Below are 23,664 nucleotides of genomic sequence, written 5' to 3'. Positions count from 1 at the left end.
TTTTTTTTTTCAAATTTACGGTTTGAGTTTCTAAAGTGGTTACAGCGCTAATTGTAGTAGGGTTTCTATACGATTTTTTGTTGCAATTTAGGTTGCAGCGCTAGTTGCAATAGGGGTTTCTACGTAGAATTCCGTACAAATACAAAAAAAAATATTTTGAAGTGTAAAAATAAAAAAACCCTTATAAAATTTTATAGACTAAATTTTAATTATTATTATTATATTTTTAGACTAAGTGCATCTAAAGCCCTACCATTAAGGAACTCTTAGTTGAGGAACTTGGGTTGTCCAATTCATTATTTTTCTCCTTATTTTATAAGTAAAAAAATTAAACTTTTACTTTTAAAAACTCTTTCTAACATTATAAATGGTATAAATTATTTGAATGTGACTTTATAATTATTTTTTCCATTAATCTCTTTAAAAAGAATCACAAAGAGATTCTTCTTACGTTAGGCTGTAAAGATTCTATGTGGTGGGGTCCACTTTAGGTGTACAATCTAACCCATTGCATGTGTGCCACGTATGATTCTCCAATTTTTAATTTTAATTTTATTTATTTAAATAAAAAAAAGGCACAATTGGATTGTGGTTTGTGGTTGTTAATGTTGTTGTTGTTGTCATCAAGTCATCACTTAAGCTGTCTTTTCCAAACCTAAAGGAAAATTTAACTTTATTTTAAATTTTTTAAATTAAAGATTAGAAAAATTGATTAAAAAGAAAATTGAGATGTGAAAAGTGGGGTCATGTCTCTTAATAATAATTAATAATAATAATCTTATATAGAAGAAGCTTACATGCTTTTTTTTTCCCATTCCTTAATTGGGAAAAAGATTTTTGAGATCTTTGAACAATTCTCTCTTTCTTTACCACACAATCCAACCCTCTCACATATATATACCTTCTCTCAATATATAAATGTAAAAACGAATATTATTTATAACATTATAATTATAATGAATAATTGAATAATTTAATGAGATATAGTGTATTATATCATTTAAAATGAGGGTGTTTTTCTATGAAGTTTTAGTTTATTTAAAAGAAAAAATGTTATTTAATATCGTTATTAATGAAATTAAGTATCGGATCACAAATAATTTAATGAAATTTTTTTATGAAGTATCACTTACTAATCGTATTTAAGTATGTAGTCCTAGACACCACTGATACCTAATATCAATACTCTATTTAAAAAAGGCTAATTTGGACATTTTTTCCTCTGAACTTTGACATGTACCAAATCATGCCCCCTGAATTTTTTTGTTCGTTAAAAATTCTTCTCAAACTATTGAGATTGTTGGATTTAAGGACTATTGTCCAATTTTACTAAAAAAAAGTCTAACGTGGATTAAAATTTATGGGCATAATTCGATACATATTAAAGTTTAAGGAGCATAATTTGTAAATATCAAATTTCAGGAACACAATTTAGTATATGGACAATCGTCATATTAGCAAAATTGAATGAAATTAAACAAAAACCCTTAAATCCAACAATCTCAATAGTTTGAGGAAATTTTTAATGACCTGAAAAGTTTAAAGAGCATAATTTAGTACATTTCAAAGTGCAGGAAACAAAAATCCTAATTAACTTTTAAAAAATATGTATTTTAATGTCTTGTTGTGTCAGGGATTAGATATTTTTTCTCCGTGGTCGATTCCGAGGGATTCTAAATTTGTATTCATCTCATATTCTTTGTTCTTTCATTAGGATCGTTCTTGATAAGGTTAGCTTTGTTATTTTTATTTATTCTAGTTTGAATGATGAGATTATTATTTAATCAAAGTTTATTAAAAAATTATTCAAAAAAAAAGTTTATTAAAAGATATTTCACTATGTGATTTGTCACTTGTTTATTCAGATTGAATATCTAACATTCGTCACATTATTTATTTTTTTTTGAAAGGGAATGTCATTTCAAAGAGACGACTTAATTAAGAGATTTAATTAAAAGAGGGCTCAATCTCAATTAGCAGGCTCAACCCTAGGTATAGGCGGCTAGATCTGTGCCTAGGCCCCACCCAATTTAAGGGCCGAAAGAAAAATTCTTTTAAAATTACGCATTTGTTTTTTCTTTTATTAATTTTGAAAATAACATATTTTTTTTCTAAATAAGGACCAAAAATTTCTATTTTTCTCATGACCTACTAAATTTTAAAGCCAACTACTCTCTCAACCAGGTGCTTAATAATACACAATAGAAAACCATGCCACAACTCTGAAAAAATACACAAAAGAAACATTATCAAAAGCATTACACATGTCTAAATCTCTTGAAGGATATTACTCAAATTATTAGAATTAGATAATGACTTATACCTTATTTAGTTGAAAGTGCTATTAAAATTTTCTTCCTTGTAAATGGTTTATTTTTTACTTTTTAATGAACGAATTATAAATATTTATATTTTTCTAAAAAAATGCGAACATTTTTTAAATAGTAATTTTGAACTTTATATTTATTTGAATTTGTTCAATAAAAATACAAATAATTAATTAATTAATTAATTAATAAATTGTGAGGTGCCTACATACAATCGTCACGTAATAACATTGTGAAAGAATTTGAGGTTTTGTTTTGTCATCACATTTCTTTTAAATTAGGACCTCAAAGTCAATTTTTATATTCAATTACGTTTTTTAGTTACGTAACAAAAATATATATAAAAACAAAATCATATTTATTTATATTTATGCTAATTAACTTACAAAAATATATATTTTAATTTTATTCTTAAAAAAATAAAGTAAAAAAATAGAGTCGTGTTTGGGTAGAAGAAGATATTTGCAATAATTGGAGTAACATTGTCAGAATATCTAACAGTCTCATTTTGATATTTCATATTAGCTTGTCATCGTCATCAAAGTACTTCCTTATTCCAATATTATTATTAATAATTAATTTTTTAATTAAAAAAACTTTTTTTTTTCCTAAACACTTATTTTGTACTATTTTTAGTGTTTTATTATTATTGGTATAATTAAATATGAAGTATAACTTATGACACATTTACTATACATTATTCAAAATCGGAATAAATTAGTAAAAAAATATAACAAAATAAATGAAAACTAATCAAAATCAATATTTGTAATATGTTATTTACTAAATTTTTTTGGAAATGGAATAGTTGTGATTTATCTTATTTACTTTATTAGGAAACGTAATCGGAATACTTAAATTAACTAAATTACCTTTTTTAGTTAAACTATATTATATGGTAATTATTTTGTAAGATATATTTTAAAGGACAAAATTATTATTATAGGGTGATTCTACAATGCACTCCCTTAAAAGGGATGTACTGATACACCTTTAACTTGTTTCGGCCTCAAGAAAATTTTTTTAGTCTAATTTTTTTTCATATTCATGTACGTTATAACTATTTAAGATAACCTACAAAATTTTGAGAAATTCTGAATAATTTACAATATAGAAAATAATGTTCAAACAATCTATTTTACACGCGTATAAAATAAAATAGTCATGCGTGCAATCAGGGGCGGAGGTACATTGCAGCCAAGGGTGGCCTTGGCCCCCCCACCCCCAATTTGTATACATGCATTATTTTGTTAATGTTTATTATATATAATCTAATTTTAAGAGTTTGTTACTAAGTGGCCCCCCTTATCAAAGTAAAATATTCTAAAAAAATTTTCAAATAATATTAAAACAAACTTTACTTGTAGAGTAAATGTTCAAAAAAATAATTAGTTTCCTTATTTATTTTTTCCATTTTGTAAATAATTAATAATATAAATGATTAGCAAAATTACTCTTTAATTTTTTTAAAAAAATATCAAAACACTTACAATAATCAAATATCATGGTAACTTTTTTTTTTCTATTTTATTTCAAAGCAAGTCACACGAGTCACCATTTTATAAATAAGGTGATCATATATCATTAAGTTTTATTTTGATCCTATACGTATAAATATACTTTTATTATTAAGATAAAATATAGAGGCTTTTTCATTTTTACACTTTAAAACATTTTTTTTTTTGTATTTTTACGGAATTTTACGTAAAAAACTCTGTTGCAACTAGCGTTCCAACAAAAAATCGTATAGAAATCTCTATTACAACTAGTGCTGCAACCACTATAGAAACCCAAACTATAAATTTGAAAAAATAAAAAGTTTTAAAAAAAATATATGGAGTAATTCCCCTAAAAAATAACACATATATAATTAATTGGTGGTAGTGAATTTGGCCCCCCCTCACTTTTAAACCTGGCTCCGCCCCTGCGTGCAATACACTGTTTGAACGTAGTTTTCAGCGTGTTAAATTTTTCCAAGTTTTTTAAAATTTTGCAGGATGTCTTAAATAACTATAACGTACATGACCATGAGAAAAAATTTGACTAAAAAATTATTTCGGGTGCTAAAACAGATAAGGGTGCATCAATGTATCCATTTTAAGGGAGTGCATTGTAGAATTTTCCATTATTATATATTTAATATTAAAAAATAAAATAAAAATAACTAAAATCCATTACCCTGCTTACAAAATTAGTGAGAGAAACTGTCCCTTTTTTTTTCTCCCTTATTTAATTAAGTTCTCTTTTTTTATTAATTTTAATAATATAAATATAAAAGAATGATTACCTTACCATTAATTCTATTACTTATTAGTAAATATTCCATTAAAAAAATAATTTTAAAAAATATCACTATCCAATTATAAACCGTCACCCGAAAATTATCAAAAAGAATCGAAAGTGAGGGAATGGATTTCCACATGTGATCCTCTATTTTCAAATAAAAAAAATTATAAATAAAAATGAAAATAGAAATCAAATAGCTTAGAACCTATTTAACAAGAATCATACCATTTCTCAATAATTGTGAGTGGGACCCATTTTTTTGTGGAACGTTTCTTCTTAACCCAAATAGGTAAAATATAATTATTATTTTTAGTTAAGGAATTATTTCTAAATTTTAATTTCTTTAAATAAATAAATAAACAATTTTGAGAGGGATTTAATTTTCTTAAAAAAAATTGAAAATTAGTGAAATAATTTACTAATAGCATGATATTTTTATAAACAAAAATGTAAAAAAAAAACATAAGAAGAGAGAGATCGATATCTTCTAAACTAACCTTCTACAATAATAGTCAAGGGAATAAAGTCCACACATTAGACGATCCAGATTGCCCAATACTAAACTAAACTAGATGATCAGACCACAAATCAATCTAACCACACGATTGTTTGACTTTCCCATCTCATATAATATAGATCATTTTGACCAAAATTCAAAGAGGAAAAACAAAAGCAATTGAAATTTTATACAAAACAAAACATAGCAAAGAGGGTTATTATATTTTCTTCTTCATTTTTGTTTCAAAATAAAATAAAATAACCCATAAAAATTACAAAACTATATTTCATATAATATATATTTTAAAAAAAAAGTTCGTAGTAATTAATTACGAATTAATTAATATTAATTATCAGAGAGCACCAACTTCGACGAGCCTAGGGATGAGATGGCCACTGAGGTGTAGAGCGACTAGAGATTCCAAGCCGCCGATACAAACGCCGCCGATAAAAACGGCTGGAGCCGCCGCGAATCCATGGTGTCCTCCTGCGGAGGCGGCGTTATCGGAAGAATCATCGGAGGGCGGAGGCGGTGGTGGTGAGGGTAAGAAGGGGATCTCATGATCGTCTAATTCGATAACCGTTGGATGGACTCCTATGGTGGCTAGAAGCTTCTTCATGACGTGGCACATGCAACAAGAGCTTCTGGTGAAGATGATTACAGGATGCTCTGATATGAGCCGTTGGATTCGAGTGTCGATTGATTCCTCATCGTCGATTGATAAGGAATTAGTTGATGAGGAAGAGGAAGAGAGGACTAGATTTGTGGTGGTGGTGGTGGGACCCAGGTCGAGGTGAACGACGTCGTTTGAGCACCGCCGTAGGCCTTGCATCTCGGGAAGTTAGTTATAGAGAGAGAGAAAGAAAGAGAGTGTGAGTTTAGAGAGAGAAAGTGTTTGATGTCAACGCGGGGGGTGTTTTTGGGGGAAAGGAAAGAGGAGTTTATATAAATGAGAAAATTAATTTTAATTTTTTTTTTAAAAAAAGAAAAATAAATAATAATAATGATAATGAGGTTTGAGTAGTAGTGTGTGGTTGCTTACATCACAAACTACTGTTGTTTACATTTATTATTTATATAATAATAATAATAATATTAATAGGTGCTTTTGGAATCGTAGGTTTGGGAATTGGGGACTTCTTTATTACTCACCTCCCCACGCGCTTATTTTTTATTTATTTCATTTTTCTCATTTATTGCATCATATAAGTGCTACAAAAATAACTATCTCAAAATTAATAAACTATTAAAAAAATAACTTGAGATTTTTGTTTTTTATTTAACCGATTATGTATTACAATCATATTTTTATATAAGACTTGAACCCAAAATTTCCAACACACACCTAGCTATAACCACTTGAGCTAGCCTCAAATGGTTAATATGAGACTCTTTAATATTTACTAAGATGGTAGTTATTTTTCTCTTACCATAAACACATTTTTTTTATTTATTATACTCAAATCACAAATAATTATTTTGCTTTACTTTTTAGATTTTCAATAACTCTTTTTTACTTGCTAATTAATATCTTTAAATCATAAGTGATTCTTCTAGTTCAATTTGTTGAATCGTTGCTCTATTTTTATTACGGTCGATTTTTTGAAATTTTTTTTTTATTTTAATTTATGAAATATCAATATAACAAATCGAAAGATGTCACTTTTAAATAGTACTAAATAGTACTAATAACGATGTTTTATAGCAATGTTTTACCTATATATCGTTATTATTACAAACTAAAAAATAAAAAAAAAATTGAGAAGGTAGGATGCACATAGGACTGGAAATTGGTATGAATTCTCTTCCGTTCATGTTTCTCTTATGAATTTTTTATCTTTATTCTCACTCTATCTCTGCATATTTCTTATCGGTGGTGGATGCTGATGTGTAGCTAAAAACAAATTATTATTTTTTGTATATAAATTCTCCTGTAACAATTAATTTTTCATATTAATGAAATTTTCTATTTAAAATAGTAATAATAATTATTATTATTAGAATAAATGTGGTACCACTATTGCAGAATGATAGTATCTTAATTACAAGTAGTTATGGAGTTTTTTTAAATGATATTAGAACGTATGGTACTTTTTACTATTTTTCTTTAACTTTCTTATATCACCTTAATTGAGAGGCAGCTCATCTATTCATGTTGTTAATATTCAAAACATAAATAAAAATTATTAATGTCTTAATTAATTTCTTAATAATATGTTTGTTTATCACCATGATAAAATTTATTAAATTAATCTTAAGTCTAATAGGTGACTCGATCGATTTTTATTTATTATTATTTTTGAATAATAAAATGAAACACTTTATTAAGTATTTGCTAAATACAAGTTAAAAATTTACACAAAATTCGTAATCTCTGCCACTAAATTCTCGTCATATCTATAAAAATAGCCATTTTAGCAAGGTTATGCGAAATTAAATTTGATTATAAAAAAAGAAATTTAAAGACATTGATGAGACCATTAATTATAAAATAAATTAATAAATATATATTTCAAATTCCACTAAATAAAGATCTTAATTATTATCATTCAAAAAATAAACAAAGATCTTAATTATTAAGGAGCTTTATAATTTTTTTTGACAATAACCTAACTGAAAATAAAATTAACTCGATTGATTGAAAGATTAAATTTATAGTTTTAGAGTTCATAATATTTATATATATATTTGTTAATTATGTTTCAACCTAATAAGACAAATTTATTGTTATAAGACAAAGTCTAAAACACTCAAAGCTATGTACATATATTTGAATGTGTGCATGAGATATATACTAATAAAATTAGAAATATCATCATAGTATATACTTTTGTTAATTTTTAATCACTTTAAACATTAAAATAATTAAGTGTACGTGGAATCCATTCATTTGTGCTATTATATTATTATTATTAATACATAGGACATGTCTAGTAGTGTAGTAATTACTTAAATTAATAATTATACTGTAAAAACCAAAGTTTGATTTGGCTTTTATATATATTATTAAATTCATCATTGGAATTCATGAATTTCTTTAACATTAATAGCATAATTATTATAATTCTAAATAGTTTTCATCAATTTTGATTTGATTGAAATGATATAACAGTAGTGAGTTTGACAAGTGATAAAAATTGTTCAAATTGTCACCACACCTCAGAAAACCAGTACAGAATTTTAGAACGACATCAATCCCATGCATTTAGGAAAATAAATTATTACTTTTATCAATAAAAAAAGTTAATTAATAAATAGATTTTTTTTTGTTATACATTTTATATTTGTTATGGTGATTAGGATAGCTTTTAAGTTAAAAAAAAAGTAAATGTTATTTTGAATTATGTGGTTTGTAAAAATTATAGATTTGACTATTTATTTTATTAAATAATAAATTAAATTTCGTATTTTTTAAAATAATAGCACTGCAAAAATGATTTTATGTTAAAATACAAATTTATGATACGGTAATTTAGAATTGTTAAGACAAAATTTAATATATTTTTTATATTTGTCCGTATTAAAAATTATTTTTAAATTGATTATATTAAAAATTTAGTTCAAAATTCAATTTGTCATTATATATAAAAAAAAAATATCAAATTGTTAACTTTTATAAAATACAAGATCTAAAATATGATTAACTTCCCCTTTTATAATCATGTAACCTCTTACAAATTTAAGATAATTGTGAGAAAGTTTTGAATGGTTAATTATACTAAAAATAAAATTTAAAAAGGCACATTTAGCATAAAATATGGGGTAAATACCATTTTGGACCCTCTGTCTTGCAAAAGTTACCAATTGGACCCTGTGTTTTGTTAAATGACAAAATAGATCCTGTGTTTTCTAAAATAGTACAAATAGGACCCTGAATTGATTTTTTGTCAAAATAAAGTTTAATTATAATCCGATCTAAAAGTGTTATGACAAAACTCTTTACATTTTTTGTATCTGTTCGTATTAAGCATTGTCTTCAAGTTGGTTGTATTAAAAAAAAATTGTCAAAAATTAAGCTCATGGTCCTATTTTTACTATTTTAGAGAATATAGGGTCTATTTCATCATTTAACAATACACAGGGTCTAATATATAACTTTTGCAAAACACAGAGTCCAAAATAGTATTTACCCTAAAATATGTAAATTTTATTTTTTACACTATAAATTATTTAGAATAATTTTTAAAATTGACAGATAATTATTAATAATAACAACGTACCATAGAATAAAACTACACTTACTCAAATAATTACACTTAAAAAAAGATAACAAGAAGAAATAATTGAGGAAAGAAAGTTAAAAAATAAATAATTATTTGAATTATTGGAAAGTGTAAGACACGAGCTCGGAAGGGCGCGTGAGATTAATGTTGGGATGATCACGCGATCAGGTAGTTCGGAAAAACTGGATATTTGCCGGTGAACTAGATCACATGGGGAAGAGAGAGAGAGAGTGACGTGGCAGTAAATGAGAGTGACGTCACCTGATGCTGACGTGGAACGGTAAGATTTAACTACGGGTGGTGGTGGTGGGGCGTGCAGTAATAAAAAGATATGTCAGATGACGTGGACATTTGTGTGGGTCCCACATTTTCTTCCACAAGAGTGACATAATCATCATCGGATCTGAATCACACTTTCCCAATCATCATGACGTTAGCTGGATGACACGTGGCGTCATCCTTAGCTTTCCTTCAGGCATGGAGGTGGTGTTGTTAATTGGGTCCCAATCCTATCCCATCTTCTACTTTTGGGTCTGTTTCGGTCAGCTAATGGGAGAAGGCCACGTGGGCTAAATCGAAAGTGTTGCATGAAGTTGTGTGATTGTGGGGCCCACCAAGCATGAATGGAAAATGAAGTCCATTAAAGGAGCACCGTCGATGGTGGTTAGTAGGGTGTCTGCCATATATGAGATTGCATCACCACCATTCACTACGGCCCACACTCAAATTTTACTTCAATTATTCTTTTAATTTTATCTATTTTGATATTTATAAAAAAAATATAGTCAAATTTTGTTTTAATAATTATGTAGGTTAATATTATTGGTTAAGGGATATACTGATACATTTTTTTTTATTTATTTCAGCATTTAAAAAAAAATTAATTTAATCTTTTTTATATTCACGTACAATATAACAATTTAAGATATTTTATAAAATTTTAAAAAATTTAAAATAATTACGTATGAATTTATTTTAATTTTTTCTGCTTTCAATTTTTCATAATATCTTAGTGGGTGATTCTACAATGTACCCCTTAAAAGGGATGTACTGATGCACTCTTGACTTGTTTCAGCATCCAGAAGAATTTTTTAGTCTAAATTTTTTTCATATTCATGTACGTTATAATTATTTGAGATAACCTACAAAATTTTGAGAAATTCAGAATAACTTACATAATCGAAAACAATGCTCAAACAGTCTATTTTACACGGGTATAAAATAAAATTGTCACGCGTGCAACACGCTGTTTGAACGTATTTTTCGGCGTATTAAACTTTTCTAAATTTCTTAAAATTTTACAGGATGTCTTAAATAACTATAACGTATATGATCATGAGAAAAATTTGACTAAAAAATTATTTCGGGTACTAAAATAGATAAGGGTGCATCAATGTATCTATTTTAAGAGGGTACATTGTAAAATTTTCCAATCTTATTAACCCATATCATTTTAAAGTTTGAAGAATTATGGTACATCCAATATACAGACAAAGAGCAATAATAATATGTACATCCAAATATGCATCGCATTATTATGTACAATATATTTTTATGTGTACATATAATTAGGTATGAATTAATATATAATGTTTACCTTAATTTTATTGTGATTTAAACATATAATTTTATAGGTAACTTTATATATATTTGTATATTTTATTTTTCTTTATTATAAAAAGGGTAAATGGCGGCAAAACTCCTAATACTTTCGTTTTGGTTTCATTAAACCCCAAAACCCAAATTTCTACGGGTAAACCCCCAAGACTAGTAAACTGTTAGCAATTTAACACTTCTGTCCAAATTTAGCTGTTAATTGGCACGTTGGATTGTCCACGTGGACACAATATACACGTGGCACAATTTTATGAGTCCACGTAAATAATTATTTAAAAAAATTAAAAAAATTAAAAAAATGTAATTTAAAATTTAAAAAATAAAAAAAATATATTTTTTTTTCCTTTTTTCTTTCTTTTTTTCTTTTTCTTTCTTTTTCCTTCTCTGAAAGATCTCACTCGATCTCCTCTCTCTATCTCTCTCATATCCCTTTCTCTTTCTTCTTCTGTCGACGTCCTCCTCCACAACCACCGCTGAACAAAAACCTCCTCCGGCCTCGTCCTCCTCCGCCGACTTCGAAGCCCCATAACATGTTGGCTCTAACTCCTCCATCTCAGATCCGCCATTAAAGCCGGTGAACTAGCTTCGACGTGGTTATGGAGGAGGACGTCGGGGACCACCAAGCCAGCGCCGGTCAATCTGCTCTCTCTCTCTCTCTCTCTCTCTCTCTCTCTCTCTCTCTCTCTCTCTCTCTCTCTCTCTCTCTCTCTCTCTCTCTCTCCTCTCTTTACAAACATCATCATAATAACCATCCTCCTCCTCTGAATACCTCATTGCTCCTGTTTGGGGGTTTCCAGAAAAATATAATATACATTATATTATTACTTAGTATTATTATATTTGTGGGGAAATAAATTTAGGGTTTTCAAATATTAATTTTGGGGTTAAGATTTTGTGTATATATATATGTGTGTTTGTTTATTTGTTGGATTTGAATTAGTTTGAATTAGTTTGAGCTTAGTTTTGTTGTTCTCTTTTTTTTTTTTTGTGATTTGGATGGCATGTGGTGGTAGCAGATGATGAAGAAAAAGAAGATGGTGGTGGTGGTGGTAACAGTATGAAGGAAGGAAGGAAGGAAGATGGTGGCGATGGCTGGGAAGGAAGAGAATGGTGGTGGGTGGTGGCTGGGAAGGATTTAGGTTTAGGGTTCTCATGGTGGGTGGTGGCTCGGAAGGATTTAGGTTTAGGGTTCATGACAAAGAAAAAGAAAAAGAAAGAAAGAAAAAAAGAAAAAAAGAAGAAAGAAAAAAAAGAATTTTTTTTATTTTTTTATTTTTAAAATAATTAATTTTTTATTTTTTTAAATAATTATTTACGTGGACCAATAAAATTGTGCTATGTGTATATTGTGTCCACGTGGACAATTCAACTTGGCATTTAACAGCTAAATTTGGACGGAAGTGTTAAATTGCTAACAGTTTTCTGGTTTTGAAGGTTTACCCGCAGAAATTTAGGTTTTGGGGGTTTAATGAAACCCCCAAAACGAAAGTATTGGGGGTTTTGCCACCCGAGCCCCATAGTTTCCTCCGTAATCATTTTTACTTTTATTATTTTTTTAATTTTCTAGTAAACCATGCATATTACTAATATGTTAATTAAGAAATAATAATATAATCAACTCTAAACAAAATCATCTTATATATTAAAGAGCAGATATTAACAGGCCAAGCTCTGAGGTAAGGTAGATTAGACCCATATTTAAGGTTCACTCTTAATTAGGACCTACAATTTTTATACAGTATACTTTTATGCAGTAAAAAAAGGGTATTTTTTGTAAAATTTTATAAAATAAGTCCAATAATGCTTAGAGCATCTCCAAAGAAACATTAAATTTGGTATCAAAAAGTATTTCTACTCCAACTACAACACAAAAAATTACACTAAAAAAAATATTCTTTATTATTATATTAATTTTTTAATAAAATAAAAAAATAATATCATATTAATTAACAAAATTTACCACAATTTATGGTATCCACATTTAAATTTACACAAAAAAAAATATTATAATAAGGTGCTTTTACAATGTATCTCTCTCAATAAAAGAGTCACGCGACAGAAAGTTTGAATTTTATTTTTGACGTGTTAAATTTTTTAAAATTTTGCAGGATGTTTAAATAACTATAATGTACATGACCATATAAAAAAAAAGACTAAACAAGTCTCCCGAATGCCCGAACAGGTAAGAGTATATCAGTGCACCACTTTTAAAGAAGTGCATTATTTTCGGCGTGTTAATTTTTTTTTAAATTTTTCTAAATTTTACAGGATGTTGTCTTAAATAATTATAATATACACTATTATATAAAAAAAAAATAGACTAAAGTTTGTCGGGTGCCGAAATAAATAGGAGTAGATTCGTACATCACTTTTAAAATTGTGTATTGTAAAATTTCTCAAAAAATAATTCTTAATTTTACAACAATAATATAAATATATATAAATATTAATTAAATTATAAAAACAATTAAAAAAAAAGGATGTCGTGACTACAGTGCACTGTAGATAAAATTATAAAATGATATGATATGCAACCTCCTTAGAACATATATACACACCATACTACTAATTTGCAATCTCCTTGGAGTTACTCTTAAACTTCACTTTAGATAAAACAAAAAAAATTATTGGACTCATCAATACTCAGAGACGACTCTGAATATTAGCACCATAGTACTCGTATTATAAATGTCCTTTAACATTTTTCTTAGACTATTTGTAATTTAAAAAGAAAAATACTTAGAGAACTCATTAATAATCAAACTAACAAAACATTATTAAATTTGTTAGTGTGAACAAAAATATTTAATTTAATTTTTTTTTAGTGTCAACAAATTAAATGAGTGCTAATTAGATTAGGATTTTACCTTCTTGTGATATAGTCAAGCCGTTAGGCAAGACAAGCCATTTTCTAAATGCACCTAATTAATGAATGAAGGTCTTTCATAAGTTTTTAAAGGGTGTTATTTTGGACTATGTGTTTTGTAAAAGTTACTAATTGAACTCTGTATTTTTTAAAATGGCACAAATAGGACCTTGAAGTATTGATTTTTTGTTAAAATAAAATTTAATAATAATCTGATCTAAAAGTGTTATGATAAAATTATTTATATTTTTTTGTATCTGTTTGTGTTAGAAATTGTCTTCAAGTTGGTTATTAAAAAAAAAGTTATCGAAAATTAAACTTATGGTTCTATTTTTACTATTTTAGAAAATATATAGTCTATTTTATTATTTAACAAAACATAGAGTCCAATCGGTAACTTTTACAAAATACGGGATCTAACATGGTATTTACTTTTTTTTTTTTAATATACATATGATTTAAATATTACAAATTTAAAATATTTTATTTTAATTATAAAATGAAACGATGGACTCTTAATTTTTTTAAAAAAAGGCAAGAAACGTCAAAACAAGGTTGGACACCCATAATTCAATGGGGGAGGTGTTAGTTGTTTGTTTTGTACCATATATATATAAAAATTATTTTAAAAATATAATAATTTATTAAAATAATAAAACATTATTATTTATAATTAATAATTGGATGGGTTGTGCCCTTGTGGGGTAATATTATTATGGGATATTTTCCTTAATAGGCTTTTTAGATCCAAAATTTACATTTTTATCTTAGTATGAAAAAATAAACAAAAAAGGAAAGACAAAACTTTTTTTTTCAAAAATACGGACTAAGCAAAACAGTCCCCTTCACCCTCGTTCTCCTTCGTTTCCAGCCGCACCAGAACTTCCCCATCTCCTCCATTTTTGTTCTCAACCAAGGTACAATTTCAGATCTGAAAAAAAAAATCATTAATGAGAAGGGTACAATCGTAAAACAAAAATCGTACAAGATTGATGATGTTTTCACGTTTGAGATCAGGTAGGTAATTAATCTAACAAAGCTTAAAATTCTTGGCACACCTTAGGTAGTGAGCCCTTATGTGTGCAATAAGTCGATTATCTTCTTCTTTAGTTCAAGCCCCTTTATTTATATTGAGCAAGAGGAGAAAAATTACAGATCTGAAACAACTAGTTTTTTTTAAAAAAAAAAAATAAAAACAATTTATCTTCTATTCTTTTTTCTTTGTTTTTGCTTTTCAGCAAGAGCGGCAAGAAATCTGGTGGCCTTTTTTTTGTGTTGGTAGTGAGCCCTTATGTGTGCAATAAGTCGATTATCTTCTTCTTTAGTTCAAGCCCCTTTATTTATATTGAGCAAGAGGAGAAAAATTACAGATCTGAAACAACTAGTTTTTTTTAAAAAAAAAAAATAAAAACAATTTATCTTCTATTCTTTTTTCTTTGTTTTTGCTTTTCAGCAAGAGCGGCAAGAAATCTGGTGGCCTTTTTTTTGTGTTGCTGAAACATTAAGGTTGATCCTTAGGAGTCTAATTTTATAGGCTTTTGACAAAATAAGAGAGAGAGAGGAGTGATATATTTAAGATTATTTACTGAAAACTGTCACAAATTAGTTGTTTATACATTGTTTTCATGTATTAAAATGGTTGCTTAACAAAATTGAAAAATTGATACATTAGTTTCAGTTATGAAACCTCTGCAAATTTTGGACAGAGCAATAGTCATTAAGATAACAACAAGCATTATGTTGATTACGAATCAAGTGGAGAACTAGTATCAAGAGATTGTACTTTTGTTGAACTAGTACCAATAATAATGGAGAAACTACAATGCAACAGTAGTGAAACAACTCAAAAACAACTAAAATACCAACTGAAGGAAGGTTGCTAACCACTCCAATTCAAGGATGACAAAAGTTTGATGTTTTACATAAAGCTATTAACCAAGGAAACTAATTTCACGCAATATCCATTATGTGTGTACGTATTCAGCAACACAGAATCACAATTTTTTTTTGGCAGCTACCCAAATAAAAGTGTGCAATAATATGATAATGAAAGAAAATAGCAATCACTCAGTACACTCAGATGTACAACAACCTAACAACAACACAGAAACAACAACTAAACAACTTTTATCTTCTTTAAGGAGATGATCAATTTCAAAAGATATTATTTTAGTTAATATTGATACTTTGACAGCTAAATCAAACCATACATCAACAAGTAAACAACTAAAAGAAAACCTTCTGTGAAGTTTTTTTGTGTTATTTTTGCGACATCTTATTTCTCATTGAAAATAAAATCAAGTTATTTTCATATTGTTGTAAAGTTTGTTATGGATTTTTTATACATTACAGTGGTTGTTCAACAATTAAAGCAAATAGAGTTTTACATGTTAAAATAAAAATTTATTTTATCTCTTACATATTCAGACATAGAAAATAAATAATAGAATATACATCATGTGTATTTTTAATCAAGTGGGGGCATTGATAGAAAGAGATTGTAAATATGAATAAAAATTATTTATATTTAGTAATAACATTGTTTGTTGTTTTACAGTTGTTTTCAAGTTTTAAACACGTTGTTTAATTTCGTTACTTTTTATATATGTTGATTTCACGTTGTTTGTACGTTAAATTATAGTAGTTAAAAATTGTAGGTTACTTAAATTACATATACAATTATTTTTATACTTTTAACTCGTAGCAAAATATTGTCAACAGTTAAAAAAAAACCTACTAACAATTATCGTCTTTTTTCTCAAAAAAAAAAAAGAATATAATTATACAAATACTTAATGTATAAATTAAAAATATAATAATAATTTTTTTGTACTAAACTATATAAACAAATTAAATAAAATTATAATGTTCAATATCAAGTGAAAAATACATATAAAATTAATTAAAAAAGTTTTAAAAAAATATACAAAAACAAAGTTTCTTAAAAAAATAGTGCTCTTCAGCACACAACCAAAACTAAGCACACTTCTCAATCACTAATTCATACACAATAGCTTGAACTTTCTTGGAAGATTGGAATCTTTTCTTGTACACTTTCAATGTATGCAGCTCACTTCATTCTACTAAAGGAATAAAAATGGACGACAAACCTATTCTGATCAACATTGAAGTACATCATCACTGAAAATCAAGTTTCTTGCATTCAACTGCAATAGCAAAACAAACAAAATAAAAAATGAAAGCATTTATAAAATAACATATAAACATCTTATAAACAACGCTAACGCAACACTATATCAACATAATCATTGAAAGCATTTACACAAATAACATATAAACAACTTATAAACAACATTAACACAACACTATATCAACAAAATTATCAAACATCTATAAATAAAAATTGACTAATTTATAAAACTAAAATGAACAAAAATAACAAGTAACAATATGAAAAGTTCAACTTAAAGAAGAAGAAAAAATATAAAGAATATGTTTTATTTCTTTATGTTAGTGAAAATTCAATTCTTTCGGGCATTTCACCAAACACATGTCATGGGTGTTTTGACACACACACACACACACAACTATAGAGCATTTGTAAACTCTCAATGTGGTCAACTTACTTCATTCTACCAAAGAAATAGAAATTGTCACAAAGTCTATCCTAATCAACTTGGAAGTACTTCAACATTTGGAATGAAAGTTTTTTCTTTCTGCTGCAGTAGCAAAACAACACGTATAAACAACTTATAAACAACACTATCAAATTTATTGATAAATTAACTAATTCATAACATCAAAATGAACATAAATAACATCAGAGGAACAACATGAAAATCCCAGTTTAAAGAAGAATAAAAATTACAATAGCACAATTAAATATGCTCTCTTTCTTTAGGCTAGTGATTAAGAATAACTATATTAGGCATTTTCTCAAACACATAGAAGGTGTGCCCTTATATACATATTAACAAAAAATTCAACTTAAAGAAGAAGAAAAAATTTACAAAATTTGAGGACAAATGAGTAGAATCAATAATAAACAATCACACTAAAACAATATTCTTATTAAACTTTCAAATTTAAATTTTTATTAATGTAATTTGAAAAGAAAAAAAAAAGAAAGAAGAAGAACAAGAAAAGAACAACTTAATAGCAGCAAAAAGAAGTTTGAAAAAGAGAGAGATGACTTACCAAGAAGGAAATAAGCTTCGAGTGTGCCTCTTTCTCCCTAGACCATGACAGAAGGTTGAGTAGTGGTTTCACGGGCTGGGGACGAGATGGCTGGAGACGAGATCGACTGGATGGGAGATGGAAGGGTGGAGAAGGTTGCTGCTGTGTGAATAGAAGGAAGAAGAAAAAATAGAAATAATAATGAACAAAAAATGAAAGAAAAAAAAAAGAGTGAGAGAAAGAGAGAAATAACATGTAACAGAGAAAGAAAATGGAGGAGGAGGAAGAATGACATCATCAAAAAGGTAATTTTGTAATTAAAGAACTTTTTTAAATATAAAAATGAAAAACATAAAATATAAAAAAGTTTAAAAAAACTAACGGGAATAAAAATGTAAAAAAAAGGCTAAATTTAGTATCTAGTGTAAAAATCTCTATTATTATTGAGAAATCTCAATGACAAAATAGACAAATTAAGTCCCCATTCAATGAGATTGAACCTTTCAAAAAGTGGAGGGGTTGCATGGGATAATTTAAATAATTAATTATATATTTATGCTAAAAAACCACAATTTTTTTTTCTTTCCTTTTTAATCTTAAATTTAATAAATAAATATATATATTTAAATTAGTGAACCATGTTTAATTAATTAATTAATTAACTTTTTGGTTAAAGATATATGATGTGGAAGTGATGAAAGAGAGAGATGGAATTGGTAGTGAATCTCTTTGGAATATCCCATTATAGTTTATGCTACTCCACTCATATATATATTTGTACTTTTTTTTAAAAATTGTTTTATTTAATTCTTCTTTTATTTATATATACATTAATGAAATTGACATTTAACTGACCACTTTTGCTAGCTAGGACTAACCTAGCTATAAATCAATATAGTATACATGTGTATAAATTTCATTTATAATCATCATTCATATATAGTATACCCTATAGTTACATATATAATTGATGTTGACATATATAAGAAAAAATAATAACATTTTTTTATTTCCAATTATGATATTTATAGAGTTTGCTCTTTTAGTATTTCTTATTGTGAAAATTCTTCCTAAGTTAAAAAGAAATTGTAGATTAATATATATCATTTTCTAGTTATATTTAACTTAATTATTTCTTTAAACATTAATTCTATCGATGTAATGGGATGATGATATTTGTAGCAGTTTGATAATAAATTATATACTCTTGAAGAGCTAATATTACTAATAAATCAGATTTTAAATAGTGTCATAAGTTCTCGAACTGTAATTATACTTGCATAATAATAATGTGTAAATAAGTAAATTGTTTTTAAAAAATGAGCAGTGTGTAAATAAAGGAGATATTTGCAATAATTTTTATAATTTAAAACATTTCACAAAATAAAAATATTCAGAGGATAAAAATGATAATGCTGTGAATGATTTTTTTTTTTTTTAAGAAAGGAATTTGAAATTAACATAATGATATATAACACTAAAATAATTGTAATTATATATAGCTCATGAACAACAATAATAGAGATGAAGCAATGCTTTTTATTTATATACTAGGTAGGAGTTACGTGCCGAGGCACGTAAATGTTAGTTTTAGGTAAAGTTTATTTTTTTTTCTTCTTATTTAGATTGTATGTGAAGGTATGATTACACGAATGATTTGTTTTAGCAAATTAATATTTGTGCTATTATAATTGGTTGGTAAAATATAATTAGGTATATATAAATCAAAATAAAATGATACTTATTATTTACTTCTAGAAAATTGGGTATATGAAATACTTGCATACAATACTCCATGTAAATCCGTAGATAACAAGTCAATAGAAATTGAAAGAAGCTCGGCACCAAGAAAAGTCTTAACACTAAATAAAATAAAATTACTGTAAAAGAAAAATGGCAACTTCTGCCTAATCTTCCATTGGTTCAACTGCTTGAATGGTGAACTGATTGTACTTTGAACTCATTGTTCGGTTTGCATTACAGTCAACACGAGGAGAGCCACAATAGACATATGTAAACCTGAGAGACGGAATTGAGACCTGAGAGCAAATCTATGGAGAGAGCAAATTGCATTATAAATATGATTAACCTAATATCACATTCCCAAGTTCAAATTCAAAAAATTAACAATTTTCAAATTAAAACTGCTTCCTTATTTCATGATGATATTTATGAGCATAACTAAAAATATTCAGTTTCTTAAAAAAAAAAAAATATTAACAATAATTTGAATAACATTCAAATAACTTTTAAATAGGAAACACATCCCCAAGTTCAAATTCAAAAAATTAACAATTTTCAAATTAAAACTGCTTCCTTATTTCACGATGATATTTATGAGCATAACTAAAAATATTCAGTTTCTTAAAAAAAAAATAAAAAAAATAACAATAATTTGAATACAATCTGCCTGGCTGGGTAGTGCGGTTTAATATAGGTAACCTTCCCCTCGCTGGTTATAACCTTGACAATCTGCCTGGCACGCCGCGCTTCACCATTGTGAACCATCTGTGAAAAAAGACGGGTTATAACAATCATTGGTTTCTAATTAACAAGGACATACAAGGGTTCATAGCTAAAGCTTGTAAAAATATTACACAACAGGAAAAATTATTATTCCAGTTTAAACCTTCAATATTTCTGGATTCTTCCACGGACCCTTATCAGATCGAAGGCAACCTCCCTCATCAGCACAGGTGCAGGAACCACCAAGAAATTCTGGCAACTCACTGTGATTTTCATACAATTAGAGTGTTCCACAGCAGTCTAAGGAAATCTGAAATACATATCCATGTTAGTGACTAATTGTTGTCAATCATAACCTCATCTTTGTTAACATTCTGATCATACACTAAATTATTATAAGTTCATCAAATGCCTTGAGTAGCTACAGCCTCTTCTTTTTGTCTTTTTCCCTTTTTCTTTTCTGTCTTTCCTTTTTTCTTTTTTGTTCAGAAAAAAAACATCCACTTGTATTAAAAAGATAATAAGAGATCCTACATTATGTTCTGTTTATAAATTCTTTCCCAACATTTATCTTCTAACATTAGTTTTCCAATTCACAGAAATGCTTGATCTTTTGATAACTTGATCTGTCAATACAGTGTGCCAATCCTGACTTACCAGCAACATTTTCCTATCAAAACAGAGAGGTGAAGATTATGGGAGGTGAATCAAGCTTAAAGCAAGGAGTTGAATTAAATTAGACATTTTCATTAAAATCATTTGAAGACATAATGTAAGGCACATAACATATAGATACATTTCAATATCAATCAAAGGGAAAATTAGCCTTAAGGTAGCATTTTAGCAGAGTGCTCCGATAGTATGATGGTTCCTACTGGTCACTGGGGCTCCAACCCCAGACCTCTTACCCACAAGCACCCACACCCAATTACTTGGAGGATAGCTCAAGTGGCGTGTGGATATAAAATAGCAAGATAAAAGACATCTTATAGTTTATGTCTAAATAAGGATCCATTACCGTAATCAACCGATTCTGAGATCATGACCAAGAATTCTCTAACAAACGAATTGAAAATAATAATAATAACACATCATCGTTCTTATATAATGATCAATAACATGTTAACTACTAAGTGATCAAGTCTAATGATGTCAATTCATGAAACTTAAGCAAATACTAACATGAAAACAATGGTTTACACAATAGTACTTGTAACCAAATAGCACAAGGGTCAAAGTTAAGTGATCAGGATCATTGTTTGTGTCAGTTTTGAAATATGAAACAACTCAATTGAGGTTCAATTTTATCAGAGCGTCTAATGATACTACTCAAAAGAAATATATATTTTCATAATATTGCAATAAAAGTAAGATTGCAAAAACAGAGTCTTTTTCTTATATTCCCGTATTCATAATCATATATAGAATTAGATAAATAGATTTGAAAAAAAAAAATCAAAGACGTTTACAGCTTACCATATAGCTCAGAATTAAGAGGATGATCCAGAAGGAGCATCACCAATATATTTGAATTCCTGGAGCTCCTTAAAATGCATCCATGGCTTCTCCCACACCTTGGCTTCATAAACCTTCTTCTTATCCCCATCCAAAGCCTCCAACGTAATATGATGCATCGTACCAGAAACCACTTGCACTTTCGTGTTTACAACCTTCTCAAATTGCAGAAGCGAATTCTGCATCCCAAAACAAAGAAATCAATCTCAGTTCTTTCCCTCTACACAACGATCGGTCATCGATCGATATCTGAATAACTAAATAAGAAAAAAAATTGTAATCGGATAGAAAATGAGGATCTGCACCTGTTTCTTGTTGTGTTCATCGACAGCAAAACGAGCAAGGCTTTCGATCTCGAGACTGTTCTGATTCCCATCAACTTCTTTGATTCCACCGACGGTCGCCATTTTCCTTTCTTCCAAAGTTTTCTTCTCTTTGAAGTCAAACTCCTGAAAGGAATATAGAAATTAGCCCACAAGCACTTCACTTCCCAATAACTTCAAAGCCTGCCAGGTAATAATAATGCTAAATTAAACACAGACTGCATATACTTAACAGCCTTGGGATTTAGTAAATCTCTAGGCCTTTTTCCTGCGTATAAATAACACAATTAAATGTGACCATTATAACCAATATTTCAAAAATGCAGCAATTTTTGGTACCCAAAGTTAAAGAAATGCATTTAACAACAGAATGAGCCCTAATAACCAATAGGTTTAATCAGAGGAAAGTGAAATAGACTGCCCACATACCAAATGACTTCCCACAACACCATAGTGAGCGTAATGAGGACCCTCAGGCTCTCCAACAATCTTGAACGTCAGCATATGCTCAGGGATGAGCTTCGCTGTTTCTGTTCCATTTGTTTTTAAAAGAAAAGCTAAATCATTTTTGACAAAATGGATCTCGATAAGGGAACGTTCATAGATTGAATGTACGGAATATATTTATTTCAAAATATGTTGAACGATTGATGAAAACCCGACAAAATGGATCTCGATAAGGGAACGTTCATAGATTGAATGTACGGAATATATTTATTTCAAAATATGTTGAACGATTGATGAAAACCCAGATCATCAATTTCCACAACACCTTCAGAGAAAGAGAGAGACGACTTGGTTAAGAAGTCAAAACGACCAAAAATGAATGAATTGAAACTATAAAACGAACACAGAATCTGAATTTACGATGTCAATGGTGAAAAATTAGCTTAGTTCAACCTGGAAAAGCAAACCCAGATGGGAAATTCGGCGTGTTGAATGAGATAGCAGCCATAGAAGGTATCGATGGTAGCCCTAAGAAGAGAAACAATTCATTTATGTAAATAAACAGAGCAAACAGAGCTACGATTGAGATGATTTTTTTTTTTTTTTATATATTTTTATAAGAAAAAAAGTTAACGGCGTTAAAAGAATCCGTTAAAGAAAATAAAAATTATTTATTTTTGGGTTAAAAAAAATAAAAGAATCGTTAAACCAAGAATTACCGTCAAACCAAGAATTGCCGTTAAATAGGCACTTTTAATATATAAAGATATATCTATATATGTTAGGATTTGAGGGTTCTTTTTAAATATATCATTATTGGTTCAATTCAATATATATTGAGTTCTACACATTTTAATTTAATAAATAACATAGAAAATCACTAAACACTTACAACACAACTAATCGATAGATCTCTAGATACTTTAAGATGTCTAATAGCAATGCTACATCAGTTAGA

General features: G+C 27.9%; 2 protein-coding genes and 1 long non-coding RNA gene across 3 annotated transcripts; all 3 read right to left on the bottom strand.

The window, feature by feature from the left end:
• Nucleotides 1-5,207: 5,207 nt before the first annotated feature.
• LOC115706953 (glutaredoxin-C6) lies at nt 5,208-6,045 on the bottom strand. Its single transcript, XM_030634740.2, has one exon. It carries the CDS (start codon nt 5,942-5,944, stop codon nt 5,465-5,467), a length of 480 nt encoding a protein of 159 aa, XP_030490600.1. The 5' UTR covers nt 5,945-6,045; the 3' UTR covers nt 5,208-5,464.
• Nucleotides 6,046-16,374: 10,329 nt separating this feature from the next.
• LOC115703184 (uncharacterized) lies at nt 16,375-18,492 on the bottom strand. Its single transcript, XR_004009022.2, has 2 exons — nt 17,977-18,492; nt 16,375-16,985 (listed from the first exon to the last, which is right to left on the bottom strand). It is a non-coding gene; the product is annotated as an uncharacterized LOC115703184 (long non-coding RNA).
• A 1,179-nt stretch (nt 18,493-19,671) lies between these two features.
• On the bottom strand, nt 19,672-23,229 carry LOC115706935 (cysteine proteinase inhibitor-like). The gene is made up of 5 exons (XM_030634717.2): nt 23,160-23,229; nt 22,689-22,789; nt 22,242-22,385; nt 20,585-22,115; nt 19,672-20,463 (listed from the first exon to the last, which is right to left on the bottom strand). Exons 1-4 carry the CDS (start codon nt 23,212-23,214, stop codon nt 21,912-21,914), a joined length of 504 nt encoding a protein of 167 aa, XP_030490577.1. The 5' UTR covers nt 23,215-23,229; the 3' UTR covers nt 19,672-20,463; nt 20,585-21,911.
• Nucleotides 23,230-23,664: the final 435 nt, after the last annotated feature.

Source organism: Cannabis sativa, chromosome X (assembly GCF_029168945.1).
Source record: "Cannabis sativa cultivar Pink pepper isolate KNU-18-1 chromosome X, ASM2916894v1, whole genome shotgun sequence".
In the NCBI taxonomy this organism is placed as follows: domain Eukaryota; kingdom Viridiplantae; phylum Streptophyta; class Magnoliopsida; order Rosales; family Cannabaceae; genus Cannabis; species Cannabis sativa.
This window is presented reverse-complemented; position numbering and strand designations above follow the sequence as displayed.

Coding starts and splice junctions, on each gene's coding strand:
- LOC115706953 (XM_030634740.2), bottom strand. CDS start 5,944: ATGCAAGGCCTACGGCGGTGCTCAAACGACGTCGTTCACCTCGACCTG.
- LOC115706935 (XM_030634717.2), bottom strand. CDS start 23,214: ATGGCTGCTATCTCATTCAACACGCCGAATTTCCCATCTGGGTTTGCT. Junction 22,790..23,159: donor ATCTGGGTTTGCTTTTCCAG/GTTGAACTAAGC, acceptor CAAATGGAACAG/AAACAGCGAAGCTCATCCCT. Junction 22,116..22,241: donor ATGAACACAACAAGAAACAG/GTGCAGATCCTC, acceptor TTTGGGATGCAG/AATTCGCTTCTGCAATTTGA.